The sequence below is a fragment of the Lytechinus pictus genome, chromosome 17 (assembly GCF_037042905.1).
Source record: "Lytechinus pictus isolate F3 Inbred chromosome 17, Lp3.0, whole genome shotgun sequence".
In the NCBI taxonomy this organism is placed as follows: Eukaryota; Metazoa; Echinodermata; class Echinoidea; order Temnopleuroida; family Toxopneustidae; genus Lytechinus; species Lytechinus pictus.
The window spans coordinates 14,838,138-14,859,732 of NC_087261.1; the positions used below are offsets into that span (position 1 = coordinate 14,838,138).

The window sequence follows — 21,595 nt, forward strand, 5'->3', positions numbered from 1 at the left end:
TAATTGGCTACCTGCCTTGGAGGAGAGAATTCCTTGGATACTGGACCCCTTTACCAGGTTAGCCATGCTGATGCAGGGGTAATATATATCGTCCGACGCTAATATATCGATTTATCTAAAATCATAGTCAAGTTTATGCTTCAGTCGAACCAACGAAACCGACTCCAAACCGATAGATGGTATGTCATTGGAAATAATGTATATAGCTTTGATCGGTCTGGAGTCGGTTTCGTTGATGTCACTGTAGCATTAGTTACATAGTAATTATGTACAATGTCCTCCATTAAACAAAATGCTATTCTTAAAGGCCAAGTCCACCCCAGGAAATTGCTGACTTGAATAAATAGAGAAAAATCTAACTATAGCATAGTGCTGAAAATTTCATCAAAATTGGATGTAAAATAAGAAAGTTATGACATTTTTACAGTTTCGCTTATTTTTCACAAAACAGTGATATGCACAACTAGGTGAGTCAGTCGATGATGTCCATCACTCACTATTTCTTTTGCTTTTTATTGTTTGAATCATACAATATTTCATTTTTTATAGATTGACAATAAGGACCAACTTGACTGAACCATATAGTATTAAACAATGCTAATTCCACATGTTCAGGGAGAAATTAATCGTTGTATCACTTGCCAATGAGGAAAAAATGAGAATATTTCATATTTCATATAATAAAATACAAAAGAAATAGTGAGTGGATGACGTCATAGTCTCCTCATTTGCATACCAGCCAGGATGTGCATATAACTGTTTTGTGAAATTAAGCGAAAGTTTATTAATGTCATAACTTTCTTATTTTACATCCGATTTTGATGAAATCTTCAGTGTAATGCTTGTTGGATTTTTCTCTTTTTATTCAAATCAACTTTTTGTTGGGGTGGACTTGTCCTTTAACCGCAGTCCTTCACATTTTACCTATTGAGAAATGCACTATGACTAATTACAATAGTGACGTCACTCTTCTTATCAACCATGCTATACATGTCTTCCCTACCCCAAAGAAAACTATCAATCCTTAATGAACCTATCTTGGGTTATTGATTAACTTTGAGAGATCTTTTATCTCGAGATTGATAACGAATTTGTGGGGTGTGGAGTTTGCGAGTTCCACTGCGAGGTTCCTGGTATCTTCCTATTTGCCGCCTGCGAATACTCACAAACGGTCGATTGAATCGGTTCAGCCTTTGTAGACCACATCATATAGAACAAAATGGCCGACGAAGTTGCTGAGGTAAGATAATAAAATACATTTTTTAATCAATCAGCTCATCATTCAATAAATAGTTTACTAAATATAAAGTGAAGAACAACTTGCGTCACAATATGGGGAATTGACATTTGTAAATGGAGCGTGAAGGGGATTAGGTACCCAAATAGAAAATCATTAGTATTATAATATCAAAGATGATTTTTTTTGTTTGATAGAGCAGATATCAATCTTATTTGCCCAATTACATGTAAAAGTTTGACGAGATGTTTTTCAAGTGATTAAATCAATGCAGGGTTTATATTGTGATGCATTCACAAACGACATTCGACTTCGTTTAATCACCGTGGTTAATAAGATTTTTTTTCAACAAGTGCATACCAAGTTACCAAAAATGCATATAGCATTTCCATTTATTTGAAAGCAGGATAACAGAGCATTGTCGATTAAATGCCTTGCTATCGGGCATAGGTGCCGCGGCCGGGGATCGAACCCCAGACTTTCCATGTATAGCCAGGCGCCTTAGACCACTCGGCCACGGCACCTAAGAATAAGAATGCAATGTAGCGCGATATAAGTTGATCAATCAATTAATCTATCAATCAATAAATCCATCCACCAACCTACCAATCAATCAATCAACCGATCAATCATTCAATCAATCAATCAATCAATCGATCAATCAATCAATCAATCAATCAATCATTCATTCATTCATTCATTCATTCATTCAATCAATCAATCAATCAATCAATCAATCACTCACTCAATCATTCATTCATTCAATCATTCATTCATTCATTCATTCATTCAATCAATCAATCAATCAATCAATCATTCATTCATTCATTCATTCATTCATTCATTCATTCATTCATTCATTCATTCAATCAATCAATCAATCAATCAATCAATCAATCATTCATTCATTCATTCATTCATTCATTCAATCAATCAATCAATCAATCAATCATTCATTCAATCAATCAATCAAACAATTATTGTAAAAAAATTGATCGATCCATCAAATCACCACCAAAAAAGTCATTTGATTTTTCTTCTTTTTCTAAAACTCTTCTCGGGTGCCTACAGTAAATCTAACATTGACTTGAAGAAATTCTAATTTCTTTCTTTTGTAGTTTGCATAGTAATTCTATTGAAGATATGTTTTCAGATTAATAAAGGTTAGATTGATACGAGTTAAACAAACATTGAATTTGTGAATCATACTTTGGTGTCGTGTTACACTGACCTCTCTCTCTCTCTTTGCTCGCACACCTCGCCTAATAGGAAAATTTTGCTTCTGCTACACAGACCGGATTGAAGAGTCAGTAAATGTACATGGAAAATGCCCTTCAAATAGGAGTGGGCTATACATGGGTCAAAAATACTTTTTTTGTCATTTTAATATGGCAACAGTTTTTTTCTATTCCTTTTATTGTATCTCAACATGAAATGACAATATTTTTTGTCTCGGGTCCGAGAAGAAAGTGTGCCGGGCCAAAATCCAAAATGGCCGCCAATTAAATCCCCCAAAATCACATTTTTTGCCACAACTTCTTTATTTGGTGGTCTTTTTCTCTAGTTTTGGTGTCTATTCATATGTTTTGGGGGGCATGCAATCTGTTTTTTTCTAAAATTGGTACTTATATACCCTTATTTTTTAGAGTTAAAAGGTGATTTTACCTAAATTTATCAATTTTTAGAACCCTTTTTTCAGCCAAAAAGTAGGTTTCATCGACTTGTGGTTCTTGGACGGCTTGATGGAAGGTACCATCCCCCAAAAGTTTCATGACCGACAAAAAAAATGAAGAAAAAAAATAGAAAAGATATGAGATGGAATTTAGATTTTTTATAAAAAAATTGTCAATTTTTGCTTGATCTCTTTGCTCGTGAATATTTACATCCCCCGTACGCCATGGTCTGCATTTTTTTTGGTTACAGGTTACAACATTATGGGATAATACATATTATGAATTACAAGGAAAAAATAAAAGTTCCTGAATATTGATAATAAATAGTCCAGTCGTACATAGCGTATTGTGGAATGACTCCTCATTTTTCACCCCTCCTCCGCTTACACTTTGGGAGTCTGGGTATATGTTTAATTACCGGTTTTGTTCGAGTAAACATTGCAAATTAAACTATCTGCTGGGATACCCACCTATTAATACATGCACACTCATTAGCAAGGCAAACGACTTCGAAGTAAATAGCAATGATCATAATTACAGTCGTAAAATAAAATTCAGAGTATAACGTTATTGTCTATCGAGGCATCAATTAGACCAGAAATTTTGGATTGCGAACAACACAAGCCACAACAGGGGATTCCAGCTATGTTGCGGCGACTTCGTTAGGGTTTTTTCCCCTGGCCTCTCGATGGGAAAAGACGACCCTCTCCATCAGGCTGCTACACCATTTGAAATTCGACTCGGAGGGGAGGGGGGGGGGGGGGAAGGGACACGACCCATGTCAAACAAATACCGTAAATGAAAATGATACAAGAAATATGCATTTATGATATGAATTGGTATCTCACTTAATGGGCACCAAAACCAATTGACAATGTGGCCGGTTTAATGATTGTCTTTTTAATATTTTAACAAAACATAGCGATAAATTTTCTTTATTGATTTGAAAGAGTTGAATGGTATTAGTTTTTGGTGGGAAATATTAAGTCTTTGGTATATAAAGTACTGAAATTAGATTGATTACTTACTTTTCCATCAAATCCAAATACGAGATCATTAGAGTAACTTTATCTTCTGACATGAAACGTTCTATTATTCAGACAAGGACAGCACCAGTATATTTCAAAAGGGGTAAGACGACATGATGACGTCATATTTTCTCAATTGAATAGCAGGGGGGTAATGCAGAGTTACGTGACTCGTCTGCTCTTCATTCCTTTTCCATAATTATTTCTCTTCCTCCTTCTCCCTTTTCTCTTCTTTTATTTTCACTGAATAAAATATGGGACAGCGCCTCCCCTGTATTTAGAAGAAGTGGACCTTTCTCAAGGATTTTAGAACCATTCTACTAACAAATACGAACAAACAAAAAGAATGGTTAATTAAATAGTGACTCTCCATGATCAATACGACAGCCAACCTGTCACAGACGAGACCATATTGTGTGACTCATACGGAAATAAGTATTTGTGAAAAAACGATACTTTTTAAACATGAAATACAATTGTGCTATAGCCAACACTGCACATGTGTTTGCAGATTTATCCAATTGGTCATTGTCATGATTACAACATCCGGAACAAATTTCAACTCTCTTGTTTTGGTATCGAAATAATTGCCTATTTCATGTTTATTTATATGCATACTATTGATTGGTGTTCTCATTGGTGTACATAAGAGGGTTAAGCCCCCCCCCCCCCCAAAAAAAAAAGGGGGGAGACAAGGGATAAAGATGAAATGAAATGTGATGAAATATGATATTTTTTAAATTACCTCTTTGTATTTTTTTGCTCATATTAAGTCACTGGTTTTCTTTGATAATATATTCCTCAGGGAATGCTTCAATTCCTTGATGTTTATAGCCAGTTTAGCGATTTAAGCTTATATAACAACAACGACAATTGAAAATCATCAAAATACTTTAAAAAAAAACTTCCGTATATATGTCAAGCAGATCACGAAAATTAAAACGAAAAATCAATGTTTAGGCCATGTTCGAGCAAAAGCTTTTTCTTTTACGAGGAAACAATGTGAAACTAGACACAACACAGTTACAAATTGTTACCAACATTAACTCTATAGATTTATCAACCAATCTATTAGGTCGGTTAAAAATAAATTTATAAGCCAAGTGTTGCTTAAATCTATCTCCATTCGTTCTACATGGACAGCTGTTTAAAAACCATGTTGGTAGATTCACATCACAATTAACCAAATGATTATCCTCGGAGTGTAAACTTGATACCAATCATACTTTTTTGTTTACATGTAATGTAAGTCATATAAATCAGACCCCTTTCCTTGCATCATGTCAATCATTATTCAATAATTTCGCAGTCAGATTTATCGATGAACATATAACTCACTATATCATCACTTAATACTGGGGTTAGTTAGCAGCGGTGCTCAAAAGTTAAGTGAACCCCACCAGAAAATGCACTCCTTCATGCAGAGTGTTAAATGTCGACAGCAACACTACAATGTCCAGCGAGCCTTGAAAACAGAATCTGTAGTTGTAATATCTTATCACCTGACTTCGGTTATCACAATTAAATATTTAACAGATAGCAAAACTTGAACACTTTTCAATATGTTTATTTCTGGTGGGGTTCACTAACTTTTTAGCACCACTGCACATACACCACAATGCACGCACACAATATTTCCTTTTAAAGTTTAAAGGGATGAAAGTATTTATAGCTTAATAAATAGAGTAGAATTCACTGAGCAAAATGCCAAAAATTTCATCAAAATCGGATTACAAATAACAAAGTTATTGAATTTTAAACTTTAGCAATATTTTGTGAAAACAGTCGTCATGAATATTCATTAGGTGGGCTGGTGATGTCACATCTCCACTTGTTCTTTTGTATTTTATTATATGAAATTAGGTTTATTCAAATTTTTTCCTCCAAGAACTAGAAAAATTGGATTGACAACTGATTTAGTGCTGATATTTATTGCTGCAACTTATTTCATTATAAGGGAGACATATTATTCACACAAGTATGAAATAATGAAAAAAAATATGATTTTATGTAATAACATAAGAAAACGGAAAGTGGGGATGTGACATTATCAGCCCACCTAATGAATATTCATGACGACTGTTTTCACAAAAAATTGCTAAACTTTAAACTTCAATAACTTTATTATTTGTTATCCGATTTTGATGAAATTTTCGGCATTTTGCTCAGTAAATTCTACTCTATGTATTAAGATATAGATATTTTCAGCCCGGACCATCCCTTTAAAGCTCTTCAGTATGTTCAGCCCTTCATATTTCTCTTCGACATTTTCGATAAGAGCAGTTAATGAATGACGTTTTGTACACAATGCTTAATCTTGATTAACTTACAACAAAGCTAGTTAAAAGCGCTTCATTTTGATATGAGCTACACACTTGAGACGTGATTTTTTCCCCTCGAGGCCAAAGCAAGAATTTTTTTTCTACACTACATGTATTCCTTAGTGACATAATGAACCAAACACAAATTGAGGAGGTCAGGTATGGCGTATCAGGCAAAACCTATTAAGAGTTGCGAGCGAGCAAACATTTTGACATTTTTTTATAATAAAGAAATTGTGGTTAATTTTGACATAATATTCAGAAAATGTTATTATATTTCACCCCTCTCCCTTTCCCTTTCTTTCCTTTTCTCTTTTTTTCATGGTCGTGAAAAAATTGAAGAGGGACAAGGGCCCCAAGCCCCCCCCCTATCTGTACGCCACTGCTTTTTCCATTTCGTAAACAATGAACAAATCATAGCCGAGACATCGATATACTTTCAATTTTCATATGCTGGAGTCCGATGGTGTAACTTCAATCAATTAAAAGTCGTACATTGTATAAAATAACGTTTTCAAATGGCAAAAATAAAGCACGTGATATGAGGCCAATGTCAAAAGGTGAAAAATGTGTGAGTGACAGGAATAATGAATTGTTTTCCCTTCATAGGCGGCGCGGCGGTTTTCTGCGAAGGTTATCAACGAAACAATTTAGTGCTGGGGCTTAATATTGAACCTTTTTCATTTCGAATCTTTATATTATATTCTTTGGAAGCATTTCATGAAGAGTTTACTTCGTTATTTTCACAAACTTATTTGCTCTCAGCAAATCAAATACAAGGTAGCTTATAACAACAGTCAAATAAAATCACTAACTATTTGTGTCATGAAACCTCTTGGTAATTTATCTATCTGGACATTATATTTTGCCACAAACATAAACAAGGAATAAATTATAATTTCAAACTTCCACAAAGTTACCGATACGCTTTAATTATCAGTTATATGTCTAAAGACTACTTCTAAACTAGAAACAGTCCCGCGATACCCATTAATCAATTACATCATTTGATCATTTTTGCTTTCATACACATGATATATGTGATGTCTGTATGTTGCAATGGCATATATGAACCAACATTTTGAGGGGACGTTACACATGTTACATGGCATAGTTTCTTCATTTAAATAATATAATCTTATGACAGATCATTTTGTGCATAATCTTCAGAAAATGATTAATTTCATGCTCTTTCCTGATCTCCTCCTCTTTCTTTCTCATTACATTATATCGAGGATCAAATTGTGTATGAGCAGAATAATTCGGGGTAATGACTGTCAGGCAACGATAGAGTAACTTATCTTTAAAAATTAAATAAAAATTTCCCCTTTACGCATCTTTGGTATTCCACAAAAGATGTTTTAAAAAATATAGGAGGGGCATATAACATCGTAAAAGCATTGCCGATCAGAGCCGTGTACATGACATTTGTGGATGTTTCTTTATTTTCTGTCATTCGTATTTGAATTGCATTGAATATTTTATTACCTGATATTACTGTCAGGTACAATTACATGGAATAGTACATCACATATAACAGTATAAACAAAACATTTGGCAATTGGAGCTAATATAATAGCAAGATGCTAATCGAAGTTAGCCCCAAATAATGTCATTATCATAGTTTAAACAATAACTAAATCTCAATATTGTTATAAATCTCAGTATGTATTGTAATGCTGCCTAGGCATATTCTCAAAACAATGAAAATATGCTACAGAATATTTTTTTTTCAAAATTGAATATAACATCTTAATTGGATTGATGTATACAATAATATTGGATTGATAACATTGGATTGATAACATTGGATTGATAATAGTACAATAATATTGGATTGATGTATACAATAATATTGCAGGTGTGAATTATCATTTTAACATCGTCAATATTATGTATATATCTTTAAAAAGAAAATAAAGCACACATGGTCTTCTGTGATTGTTATGCGCTAGACAAATTTCATTTATCATTATTAATACCTTAATCATTACAATGATCATATTGAGTTCTTCTTCAACCACTAATTCTCATTTTTATTCCTTTTTCAGTATATCATCAAGTACCGACTGGCCCGTGCAGCTCTCGGGCTGGAGCTGCTGGTATGTAAATCATTAATATCTTACAAACTTATTCATTTGAGTGGCGCGGTAGTGACGTCATGAGTATCTCTCAAGATGAAATATGAGACAAAATGATGCTAAAGATTACGATTTTTTTTTATAGTAGAGGGAATGGACAATGGGACAGTTCTGTTGAACGTGACGATGATGATGATGACGATGACGATGATGATAATGATGATGATGATGATAATGATGACAAAAAGCATTTGTATGGCGCCATTTACCTATGAAAAAAATCAAAAGCACTGGCTCCCAATATTCCACATATTATTCACACTGTTGATGTTGATGTTGTTGTTGATGATGATGATGAATGATGATAATGATGATGACAAAGATGATGATGATGGTAAACTGCCCAACTTTTGGCAAAGGGAAGCGAGTGACACATCAGTCAAATTTGAGTTATTGTTGTTTCTGAAACACCCTTTGTATGTTGCACGTTCAGGCAAAATTTTGGGAAGAAAATGATCGTTCTATGGAAAGATATTGAAGAAAATATGCTGTTAAATTGCATTGACGCCTTTGTAAATGACGAACACACATTGCTCATTTACAACAAATGACTCTTTTGTAACTTGCTTCCTTTTGCCAAAGTACGGCAGTAATGATGCTGGTGTTGGTTGTGGTGGTAGCGGCGGTGTCGACGACGATGAAGGTTGATTGTTTCGGGGTGAACGTGCGCGGAAGAGAATTTCTAAGCAGCTGGAAGGAGAAGGCTAAATAATGTATATTTCTAGTTGGTCCATGGATAAACTCAAATAATAGGCAATTGAATAAGGAAATTGGTTGAAGATTCCTCATCTGGGCCCGGGGACAAAACCGCTCCTAAACGCTTTTTGTCGGTTGGTATGATTTTAAAAAAGAAGGCAATTCACATTCTTATCCACTCCCACCCGTTGGATTTATCTGATTAATTAATAGATAATATTAACTACATTAACTCTTGGTCGAGACACTATGTCAATAATGATAACCTCATTCTATCTGATTATAGCAATAGGTAAAATTTTATTTTTGAATACATGAGGAAGTACTTACATGTAAAATCTGCAAGAAACTCCCCGTTGAAACATTGTCTACAAAGGTTAGGGGTTACTGGGGTGCAACCCACGTACATTTCAAAATGTCCAAAGTGACGGTATGGTAATTCAGGAGTAGGGTTACTATAATTATGTGATCATAGATGATACTAAATAATAATAGTGGATTCTTCTGGAGCGCACAGGTCCGTCAGACATGACGCTCATGGCGCTATTTACAATCATACCAACTCATAAGGACATAAATACAAATTGTGTTACATTGATTACATATATATTACCATATTTCTGATCAAGGCACTTTTCTTAGGCCTGGTGATCTTGTTAGCTTGGGCAGTATGTTTTTAAAATGAAAGTCACATACCTGACACCAGATTTATTGTGGCAAAGTATATTGGCTTACTCAAGGCCTTTATCAGCCCTTCACACTTTGGTGTTCCACGACCTGTGGTCCAATACGAAATTTTGAGAAAATGGCAACCATCACACAAGGTATAATGAACATGAATTAGTGGATAAGTGGAGCACTGAGGAATGTAAAACTAAATCATTGTCTCATTGATGATTTTTATATGTGATTTGCATATATATTTCGGTGTTTGATATTACTTGGAGTTTCTTCAATGAAGTTACCGCTATGTTTGATTGCCCCTCGATTGTAGTCAAGCTATCATTAACTTTTCATAATCTAAGGGTGTCTTATAGGTGACACGAAATTTGCTCCTGCGACAATTGCTCGGGGTTTTATTTCGTCTCAGGGGGTGTTGCAAGAAAATATTTGCCATCAATCGCAAATATTCTGTTACAATTGATTGATCACTTTTAATTGTAGCAAAGCAGATTACACTCCTTGTTTCATGGAGCAGATTAGCAATCAATCGCAAATTCACAATTAATTGCACGGCATATGCTTGATTTCAAGAACGAAAATAGACTTGCAATTGATCGCAAGTTTCTTGCAACGCCCCATTAGATATAGAGTTAGGGTTGCAATATGGTTATGTTTTAGATTTAGGATAGAGTATAGTGTTAAATCCAGGGTTGAAGTTGGCGATTCCTTAGTGTGTGGAATTCACAGCGAAGCAATTGTCACCGGAAGAAAAGTCATGGAACCGTTTTATATAATTGGGGAAATGGTGGTGCCGAAACTTTTAAAAATGATTTATCTTAAAGTAAACAAAATATGTTCCTGGAATAAAAAAAATATCTTCAAAATATTCAAAACATCTACGAAATCGCTTTACTATTGCCTTTTACTTTAATACTAGTATAAATTTTCGGATAGGGGAAAAACGGATCTCAAGGTGACTCAATTTTTTTTTGCATCAAATAACCAGAGGTAATATTGAGCTGAATGCGAACTAGGGAGTGTCGGATCAACGTTTATCATCCGTGAAGTTGTGAGATCTAACAACTTTCCTTGGTCTTTTGGTTGTGATTGTGAGAGTCCCTAGTGTCTAACTGTTATTCATGGATAAAATGTACGGCAAGTTCTTTCATCAAACGCCCTCCAGACCTTCGTTTCATGTGTTTTTTACCATAGACACAACCGTTATATGTATTTCCATAGTCTTATATTTTTCTTTCTCTTTTTAATTCCCCCTGTAAAATTTCTCATTTTCACCACATGAAAAATCATAAGGTGGTCGCCCTTGCCCTTTTGGGATGCCCATAATTTTAATCTTGTATGGCCCTACTAGCATTACGCAACACACATGATCATGATGATATGTGACTGTTGTTTATTCTTTGTGCTTTTTATCCAGGGATGTATTCTAGAGTGGGAGGATTTCGACGCCGAGGCAGACGCTGTGGCTCTCGACGACGCGATCCGTGGAGCAGGTAATACTTAAAAATACTGAAGAAAAAGAATGATGATGACGATGGGGATGATGATGAGGAGGAGGAGGGGTATGCGTATGATCATGAGGAGGAAACTAATGATGACAACGAAAAAAATGATGACGGAAATAATAATGACGAATATAATTATGATGAAAATTATGATGGCATAGATAAAATGATGACAAAGATTATAAAGACGAAGGGAATGATGACGAAAATAATATTGATGTAGATGATGATGATGACATAAATTATGATGGTGTCGATGATAATGATGATGAAGAAAAATGGTGACGAAACTAAACTGACGAAGATAGTGATGATGAAAATTATAATGATGATAAAGATAATGGTGACGAACATTCTGACCACGAAAATGTTAGTGATGACGAAGATAATTATGTGAAGAAAATGATGACGAACATCATGCTGGTGAAAATAATGATGATGAATACGATAAAGATGACGAAAATAATTATGACGAAGAAAATGATGAAGAAAATAATGATGAAGAATAAAATGATGACGTAGATAATGATGACGAAGATAATAATGATGAATATGACAATGATGACGGAGATCATAATGAGGAAGATAATGATGACGAAGAAAATGATGACAAAAATAATAATGACGAAGAAAATGATGACTAAAATAATGTTGATGTAGATTATGATGACATAGATGATGATGCTGATGAAGATAATGATGATCAAGAAAAAGGTGACGGAACTAAAACTGACGAAGATAGTGATGACGAAAATGATAATGATGACAAAGATAATGGTGACGAACATAATGACGGCGATAATGATAATGATGGCGAAAATAATTATGACGAAGAAGATGATGACGAACATAATGCTGGTGAAGATAATGATGACGAATATGATAATGATGACGAAAATAATTATGACGAAGAAAATGATGAAGAAAATAAGGATGTGGAAAATATTAATGACGAAGATAATGATGACGAAGATAAACATGATGAAGATGATAAAGATATCGGAGATAATAATGAGGAAGTTAATGATGGCGAAGAAAAGGATAATAAAAATGAAAATGACGAAAGAAATGATGACGAAAATAATGTTGATGTAGATGATGATGCTAACGAAGCTAATGATAGTGAAGCTGATGGAGATAGTGATGACGAAAATAATAATGATGACAAAGATAATGGTGACGAACATAATGACGACGATAATGATAATGATGACGAAGGTAGTTATGAGAAAGAAAATGATGACGAACATGATGCTGGTGAAGATGATGATGACAAAAAAAATTATGACAAAGAAAATGATGAAGAAAATAAAGATGTGGAAAATATTGATGACGAAGATAATGATGACGAAGATAATCATGATGAAGATGATAATGATGACGGAGATAATAATGAGGAAGATAATGATGACGAATAAAATGATGACAAAAATAATAATGACGAAGAAAATGATGACGAAAATAATTTTAATGTAGATGATGTTGACATAGATATGATGCTAACGATGATAATGATGGTGATGAAAATGGTGACGAAACTAAAGCTGACGGAGATAGTGATGACGAAAATGAAAATGATGACAAAGATAATGGTGATGAAGATGACTATGATGACGGAGATAATAATGAATAAGATAATGATGGCGAAGAAAAAAAATGACGAGATAAGGTTGACGAAGAAAATGAGAATAACAACGATGACGAAGACTACGGCGACCACGACGACGATGATAATGACGTATTGCCTCTCTCTAAAATAGGATAACTTGATTTGTTGCCTCTCATTACTCGAAACCATTTAGACAGATGAACGGTGAAACAAAGAGTATTTTCAGGAAATTATTCCACTTTCCTTCTAATAAATTGCATTTTTTCATACTTCATCAAATTTATCTCAAACTCATTCAGGTACCGATGAAGATGCAATAATCGAAATTCTAGCCAACCGAACGAATGAACAACGTCAAATGATCGCATTCAAATACAGGGCTTGCTTCGGAAAGGTAGGATGCAATTAATGTCTTGTATACCTTCTCATCCTCATCTTTAAAATCATTTTCAACGTCTTCATCACCATCGTCGTCATCATCTAAACTATTGGCATCGTTTCATTCCCTCAGAATTACTGCCGTCGAATCATCACCTCCATATCATCATTCTCAACATCACTCCAGGTGGGTGTTTCATAAAGCTGTTCGTAAGATACGGAATGACTTTACGCACGACTGGTGATCCTTTCTGGCGCTATGTGATATCTCTATGCAATTGATTTATGACCTAAGAACATGTACCAGTCGTGCGTAAAGTCATGCGTAACATTACGAACAGCTTTAAGAAACACCCACCAGGTTAAATGAAAGCTACTAACATCATTATCGCCACTACCACCATCCATCACCACCACCGTCATCTCACTATCATCATCCTCATCATCTTTATCGTCGTCATCATACTCGACGTCGTCACCATTATTAGAGAGCTCTCGCACAGCGGCGCAGAATCAATCCTATACAACGCAGCAAATGTATTGGAAATGCAAGTCAAATTACAATGAAGGCTTTGTCGAGGATTGGTGAATTAAAATTGCCATTTCGTCCGTGACTCCGGACAACGACATATTTGCAATGTTTTGTCAACTCTGAAACGTCGGACGAAACTGCTGTTCGAGTTATGTGGTTTGACTTGCATTGTCAATGTATTTGCTGCGTACTCCGATTCATTCTGCGTCAACTGTGCGAAAACTCCCTACTATCAATATCAGCATCGTCATCGTTATCATCGTCACCTTCACCACCACCACCGCCATATACCACTGTTGTTTTAGCAAATTCCCCGTTACTATGTTTATATCGTCACTTGACCCGGGAATCGCATAAGATTAAGCTGTTTTATCTTTGAGACAAACATCTATGTTTACATTCTATGCATACTTTACATACATTGCCCAATATCATTTATCACATAATCCCATTGTCATAAGTGTAGTACCAATAATTATATGTACCTACAGTATATCCCCGATATTTCTATCAGTCACGTTTTCGGAGAGAGAGAGAAAAAAAAAACGCGTTCCCGTTCTCCCCTGTTTTCTCCCCTGTAATGCATTGCCAATTTAATAGTTGTAATATCACGTTGTCATGGTTACTCTATGCAGGACCTGAAGGAGGAGCTCCGTGATGAGGTCAGAGGTAACTTGGAGAAGACCGTGGAAGCTCTGATGGATTCACCCCCAATGTATGATGCCAAGACATTAAGAGCTGCTATGAAGGTTAGATGATATCATAAAGGGTGGTGGTGGTGATGGTGGTGGCGATGATAATGATGATGATGGTGGTGTTGGTGGTGATGATGATGATGGTGGTGGTGATGAGGATGATGATGATGCTGGTGGTGGTGGTGATGATGATGATAATGATGATGATCATGATGATGATGATGATGGTGATGATGATGATGATGATGATGATGATGTTGATGATGATGAAGAAGATATGGATGATGATGATGATGATGATGATGGTGATAATGATGATGATGACGATTGTGATGATGATGATGATGATGGTGGTGATGGCGGTGGTGTTGGTGGCGATGGTGGTGGTGGTGATTGATGATGGTGGTGGTGATGATGATGATGGTGTTCATGATGCTGACGATTGTGATGATGATGATTATGATCATGATCATAATGATGATGATGATGATGAAGATGTTGCTGGTGGTGGTGATCATGATGATGATGGTGGTTGTGGTGGTGGTGGTGGTGTTGAGGGTGATGATGCTTATGATGATAATGGCGAGGCTGACGGGAATAAATATGACATTTCATGTTTGTTGACGATGGTACTGATAAGCTAACTCCAACCGCTACATGACTATACATGGATATATATATTTTTTAATTTTCTTTAATCCTAGGGTCTTGGAACTGATGAAGATACCATCATTGAGATTATGTGCACGAGGGTTAATGGGGTAAGGATTTCATTTTAATTGTGCTTTAACAAAGGGAGAATAGCGAAGAGGACATATGTGGGAGGGGGGTAAATGGTGAGCGAGTATAAGAAATTAAAAGAGACAGTGGGTAAAAAGAGGGCAAACGAGAGGGATCAAGACAGTGACGGATCCAGGTAGGGGCACATCTGGCCCGTGCACCCCCTCCCCTTGAGAGGCACCCCCACAAAAAAGGTTTGAGGGGAATATTTCATGCACACGCAAGGGAACACCTTTAATTTTCCTTGTCAATTTTTTCCCTGGAACAAAATGATCTCCATTTGGTAGAGAATAATTTTTCTTTACTCTTTTTTTTCCCTAGTCAATATTTCCTTGTACAAAAATGTCCCCCCCCCCCCCCGTTTTGAAAATCATGAGTCCGCCCCTGGATCGAGACATAGAAGAAAGATGAAATTGGGTAGAAGGACAGACAGTAAGGCAGGCAGTAAGATAACAAACATTCATACTAGGACGAATAGGAGTGAACGAGTTAAAATGGGGACGATCTCGTGACTATCATCATGATCACTGTGCTTCTCCTTGTCACAAGATGGCAGTGTTTCACTGCCTGTTATCGAGAACGGAGCACCTATGGAGGTATTCCAGCCTGTTCTGGGACAGTGATAATTTCAGTCAATGAGCTTGATCGGGTGATGTCTCTTCCAATTTGGCATATTATATGACCTTTGTTGCTATGTTGAGCAATCAATAGATGAAATAGTTGAAAAGAACAAAACTTTTGATATCGTTGGCGTTGAATAACCTATAAAAAATAACTATCATACAAGTCCATCATAGTGCGCCCTCTTTCGTCTCTGGCGGAAGTACTGACGAAAAGAAAGATAAAAACGCACCCTAAAGATCATAATTATTATAATAAATAATAAGAGTGCGTTTCTACTAACTCTAATCATAATACTATCTTTGCAGGAAATCGAAGCTATCAAGATGGCATACCAAATTGGTGAGATCTCATTCCTTATCATTAATACTAACTTCATATTCATATTTAACACGGAATGAAGTTTATCCTGCCTAAATTCATGATAATAATCTGCCACTGACAAGAATTGAAATTGAAAGAAATTATTACATAAACAGTGCGCATTTTTTCCATTTCAAATGGCGAGAATGAAATCTAATATGAAATTAATTGAAAACAAGTATTTTGTTCATCACCCGGTAGATGTCAAAAGCACACCAAAAAATGACAAAGCTTAAGAAATATTTTGTGAAAAATCGAGTGTCAGAGACCATAGTCAGGATAGTGTAGAAATTATGAAATCCTGAAATATGATGTATATTTTTTGAAAAAATGATAATCTCATCATGCTCTTCCGGTAATTTAAAGATAATTCATTGAAAAATATGTGATCTATATTTTAATGCCTTTTCTCTCTTTCTGTTCATTATCTTATACAGAATTCGACAGAGATCTTGCTGAGGATTTGGAAAGCGAGACATCCGGGAACTTCAAGTATTTGATGCAGTGTATCTGTGCAGTACGTATTACTTAATAGATATTGAGAAGCGAGTAACTATCTCTATTTTACTTTGGAGTTGTCAATTTTATATTCTGGAGAAAAAAAGCCAGTGAATAAAAATGTATTTTTTTTTTGTTGTGTCATCTGATAGAGAAGACCTTAGACCAGGGGTTCCTTACCATTTTCAGTAGCTCATGATTTTTTGGTCTGCACTAAACTAGTCCGCACCACAAGCGTTCAGTAACTACATAGTCTGTTCGTCTTTCTTTCTCTCCCCTTTCTACTTCTTTCCTCTCCTCTCTTCTCCCTCTCTCTCCCCTTCCCTCTCAATCTCCCCCTCCCCCTCCCCCTCTCTCTCTCTCTTAGGGTGGTCGCGATGAATCTGGAGAGGAGGTTGATGAAGATAAGGCAGTAGAGGATGCACAAGAGCTCTTCGATGTAAGTACCTACATGATGATGATGATGATTATAATAATTATAATAATAAAATATTAATACATATGTAATAATAAAAATAATATTAATAATGATAATAATAATAATACAGAACAATTTGTTTACGATATTTTTTTTTATGCTAGGGACAGTTTATCAATGTTCTGTTTGATTAAAGATGCAACGAATGTCTTATATATTTTGATTGTTTTTGTGATGAATTAAAAATGCAATGATAAGAAAATGATACTGATAACAATAAAAGTAACAATAAAAGTAATTTCAAGACAATGATAACAAAAATAATAGTTATAATTATAATAAAAATGAATGGTTATGGTAATACTATATCTCTTTCTTATTTTACCTGACGAAATGTTCAGCGTTATGATTAGATAATTTTTCTCTATTTTTGTTCAAATCAACATTTTGCTGGGATTGACTAGAGTTTTAATACTGCTTATTCCTAAGATTGTAGGATTCTTCATATATTTGTTGTTCCCCTCCCCCATAGTACAACGGATATAGAATAGTTATAAAATAAAATCTTGATTTGTGTATTTTGTTTGGAAAACGTTTACAGAGAGTGTAAGGTAATATAATATCAAATTGTCGTTGGCCATTTATCATCACAACACAGGCTGGTGAAGATAGGTGGGGCACGGATGAGAATGTTTTCAACCGTATCCTAGCAACGAGAAGCTTCCCACAACTTAGGGCAACATTCCTCGCCTACAACGGAGTAAGTTGATCTAATATTTACCTGACGATGACAATATTGACAATGGTGACGAATTGATGGTTGCGGCGACGGTGTTGGTGGTGGTGATGGTGGTGGTGATGGTGGAGGGAATGATGTGATGGTTATGATGGTGGCGTTGACGACGATGATGATCGTGATAATCATATCCGGGAATCATAGCAACTTACGATGACCAGTCATAATGATCGTAATCATGGGAGTTCTAATAACGACGACTATGATGATGATGATGATGATGATGATGAGGGTGATGATGATGAGGTTGATGATGATGATGATAATGATGGTGATGATGATGGTGGTTGTGATGGTGATGATGATGGTGATGATGATGACGATGATGATGATGATGATTGTGATGATGATGATGATAGTGGTGGTGATGATGGTGGTGATGATAATGAAGAAGGATGTCATTAATATCAAAGCATTGTTTGCAATGACTATTTTGATGAAATGACATTCATTTTGATTGAATATACCGAGAAAAGATATTGACTAAGCGCTAATCACAATTTCTTTGAATCATACGAGAGTAGAATGAAAAATAAAATGATTTAGTATATCTAATTTTCAGATTGCAGGTTGTGATATTGAAGATTCGATCCGAGACGAGTGCATGGGTGACCTTCAGGATGGCTATCTAGCTATTGGTATGTCACTTAATTTTCCTTTTTTTATTCATTCTAAACCTTTCCCCATCTTGTACCTCCCCCTTTTATGTTTTCTACCCCAGCCCTTACTTTTTTCTACTTGTCTGTTGGCATCTACTTATGCACACTCAGCTACAGTTTAATAAACGAAACCGACACCAAACCAAGATATAATATTGTTCTGTGAAATGCTGTTTTTGTCAGAGGGTCGTGGGTTCGAATCCTACTACATGCGTTTACTTTATTTATCAATAATAAGTATCCATATGGTGTTACTCTCAACCCAGGTGAGGTAAATGGGACCTGGTAGGTCTTTATTCTATGAAACGCGTAACAACTGCTCAGATCACAGCGCGGGTATCACGGAACAATACTCCGCTGTGCGGTGTCGTAAAAAAAATTGCTTTCTTGCCGTAACTGACGATTTCTCAATTTTCCCCATTTTCTTGGCAGTAAGCCGTGCTCGTGAAGTAGGCCAATACTTCGCAGAGCGTCTCTACGACTCCATGAAAGGAGCTGGTACGGATGAAGATAAACTCATCAGGATCGTCATCTCTAGATCAGAGGTAAGATACTTTTCTGTTTTTTTCAAAAATGCATTCCAGCGCGGCCTATACCGTCCTTTGGCAAGGCATTAATCCACACTTTGCCACTCTTCACCCAGGTGCTACAATCCTGTAAGATGAGAAAGTTACTGTAGCTTGTCAAGCATTTTGTGGGCCTTATTGGCGGTTGGTTTGAATATTCCCCAGGGAGTGGCGGATGTGGATATGTTATATGCGGGAATATCTGACGGAATCCGATGACCGGGATAATAATAAATATGTTAGCGCCTTGATACATACAATGTAGGCCCATGTGTTTAGCGAATTAAAATATCGAATTTAATAATGTTTTTTTTTTAATATAACAAGTGTATGTTTTCAAAAAGAAAACCATGATACCAAAATGATATTACAGATGAAAAAATGTATAATGTACTATACATTATACTTTATGCATTTTATGATTTCAAATGTTGTATCAAATATATATGTTGTTTAAATTTTGTTTTGACAATGCAGATCGACCTAAAGCGTATCAAGATTGCCTTCTTTGCCAAGTACGGCCAGACCCTCCACGCCTTCATCGAGGACGACTGCGCAGGTGACTTCAAAAAGATGCTGCTCGCTATCCTCCACGGCGAGAACGACGAGGAATAGACCGACATCGATGTCTATTTCGAAGGCGCAGTCGACGTCGAAATAGTGCATATGATGTGGACATGTCGGGAAAACAGGAAAAGCTAGGGGGTATTGATATGTATAGTATGCGAATTTATTGAAATCAAGTGACTGGAAACTTTTAACAAAAAATGAATTATCACTTGATGATTACATTTATGCTAAATTATCAACATTTAACTGTAACTTTCATGCCGTTAAAAAAAATCAATTACTGGCCATGGATTCAGCAATAAAACATACAATACACACACACACACAAGAAAAAAAAAACATCAACAAGAATAACATACATGCTGGTTTTTAAGAAAACATTTTAGATAACAGTGTTGACTTTTTAAGCAATACTAAACTTAACATTGGTGCCTGGCATTGGTATTTCATTTCCAAACCTATGTTGAACATTTTGAATTTGGTTTGGTTTGGTTTGGTTTTATTTCCCGTATAAAAATCACAATATAATACATTGCACGAGATATGAGATTAAATATAAATATATAAACATGCAAATAAAAATATACGGATGAGTCACTCTATTCAGAGCCATTGACATAATGGCTCTGTCCTTCCTCGAGGTCCAGTGAATATTTTCATATGGGATACAAGAATTTAGAAAAGGATGAATATTCAGCAGTTCATAGAAACCATTGTAAAGTAATCTTTTGTTCTTCGTCTTTGTCTATTTTACGTCTATCTGTTTTGTTATTCTTTTGACACCCTCTGTGGTATGTGTCTGAGAAGAACCAAGAAGTACATAATGGCGATTTCTTATTTTTAGTTATATGTTTCATGTTTCTGTATAATCTTGAATAAAAGCTTTTAATGAGAGTGGCATGTTTCCTTTCCTCCCACAATGTATTGAGGTAAAAAATTATTATTAAAAAGAAACCTCAATGCCACTGAGCCTAACACCTGCTTACAAACTTATGGGTTTTTTTTGTTTTTGCTTCAAAATTTAAATCTGAGCTAACTGCTTTTTAAATCTTTATTTGTCTTCGTCTTACTATCTAAGCGCTTTACTTTAATTAAAATGTGGTGAAATGTAAGCCTAAACGTGACTGTGATAAATGCATCGATGAATTATTTTTGTGATTGAAATAATAATAAATAAAAAAAAATCTATCTATTTTTTCTAATGGTTTCGTTTCTTTTCGGTTTCATGGTTGAAATACAAAAACCCTTAGTCTCAGCATGATACGTTTGGTTTAAGTCAGTGACAGGACCATAAGAAATACAACATATTCTATTTAGTTTTATATGAAAGAACAAGGGAAAAAGACAAGGAAATGACATGTGTGTGAGAATGTATAAAGGTTGGTTGACAGATGAGGGTGAGTGTGTGTTTGTGTATTAGTGAGGTGTGTTTTGAGGGGATGTGTTGGTGTGCGCGTGTTAAGTTTGTGTGTATGGAAAAGAGAGGATATAAAATGTTGTTAGGGTGTACGAGAGGATGTGTGTGTGTGTGTGTGTATTTATGTACGGGAGTGTGGCTGTGTGTGTTTGACGATGTGTGAATTGACAGGAGTGGGTGTAAGTGATGATAGATAGATATATAGATATATAGATAGATAGATATATATATAGATAGATATATAGATAGATAGATAGATATATAGATAGATAGATATATATAGATAGATAGATATATATAAATAGATAGATAGATAGATATATAGATAGATAGATAGATAGATATATAGATAGATAGATATATATATATATATATATATATATATATATATATATATATATATATATATAT

General features: G+C 35.2%; 1 protein-coding gene across 1 annotated transcript; it reads left to right on the forward strand.

The window, feature by feature from the left end:
- The first annotated feature begins 1,070 nt into the window (after window positions 1-1,070).
- On the forward strand, window positions 1,071-20,955 carry LOC129279950 (annexin A13-like). The gene is made up of 13 exons (XM_054916011.2): window positions 1,071-1,240; window positions 8,311-8,361; window positions 11,195-11,270; window positions 13,191-13,285; window positions 14,437-14,550; window positions 15,201-15,257; window positions 16,206-16,239; window positions 16,698-16,777; window positions 17,126-17,197; window positions 17,835-17,936; window positions 18,535-18,610; window positions 19,064-19,176; window positions 19,675-20,955. The coding sequence occupies exons 1-13, from the start codon at window positions 1,220-1,222 to the stop codon at window positions 19,810-19,812; spliced, it is 1,029 nt and encodes a 342-aa protein (XP_054771986.1). The 5' UTR covers window positions 1,071-1,219; the 3' UTR covers window positions 19,813-20,955.
- Window positions 20,956-21,595: the final 640 nt, after the last annotated feature.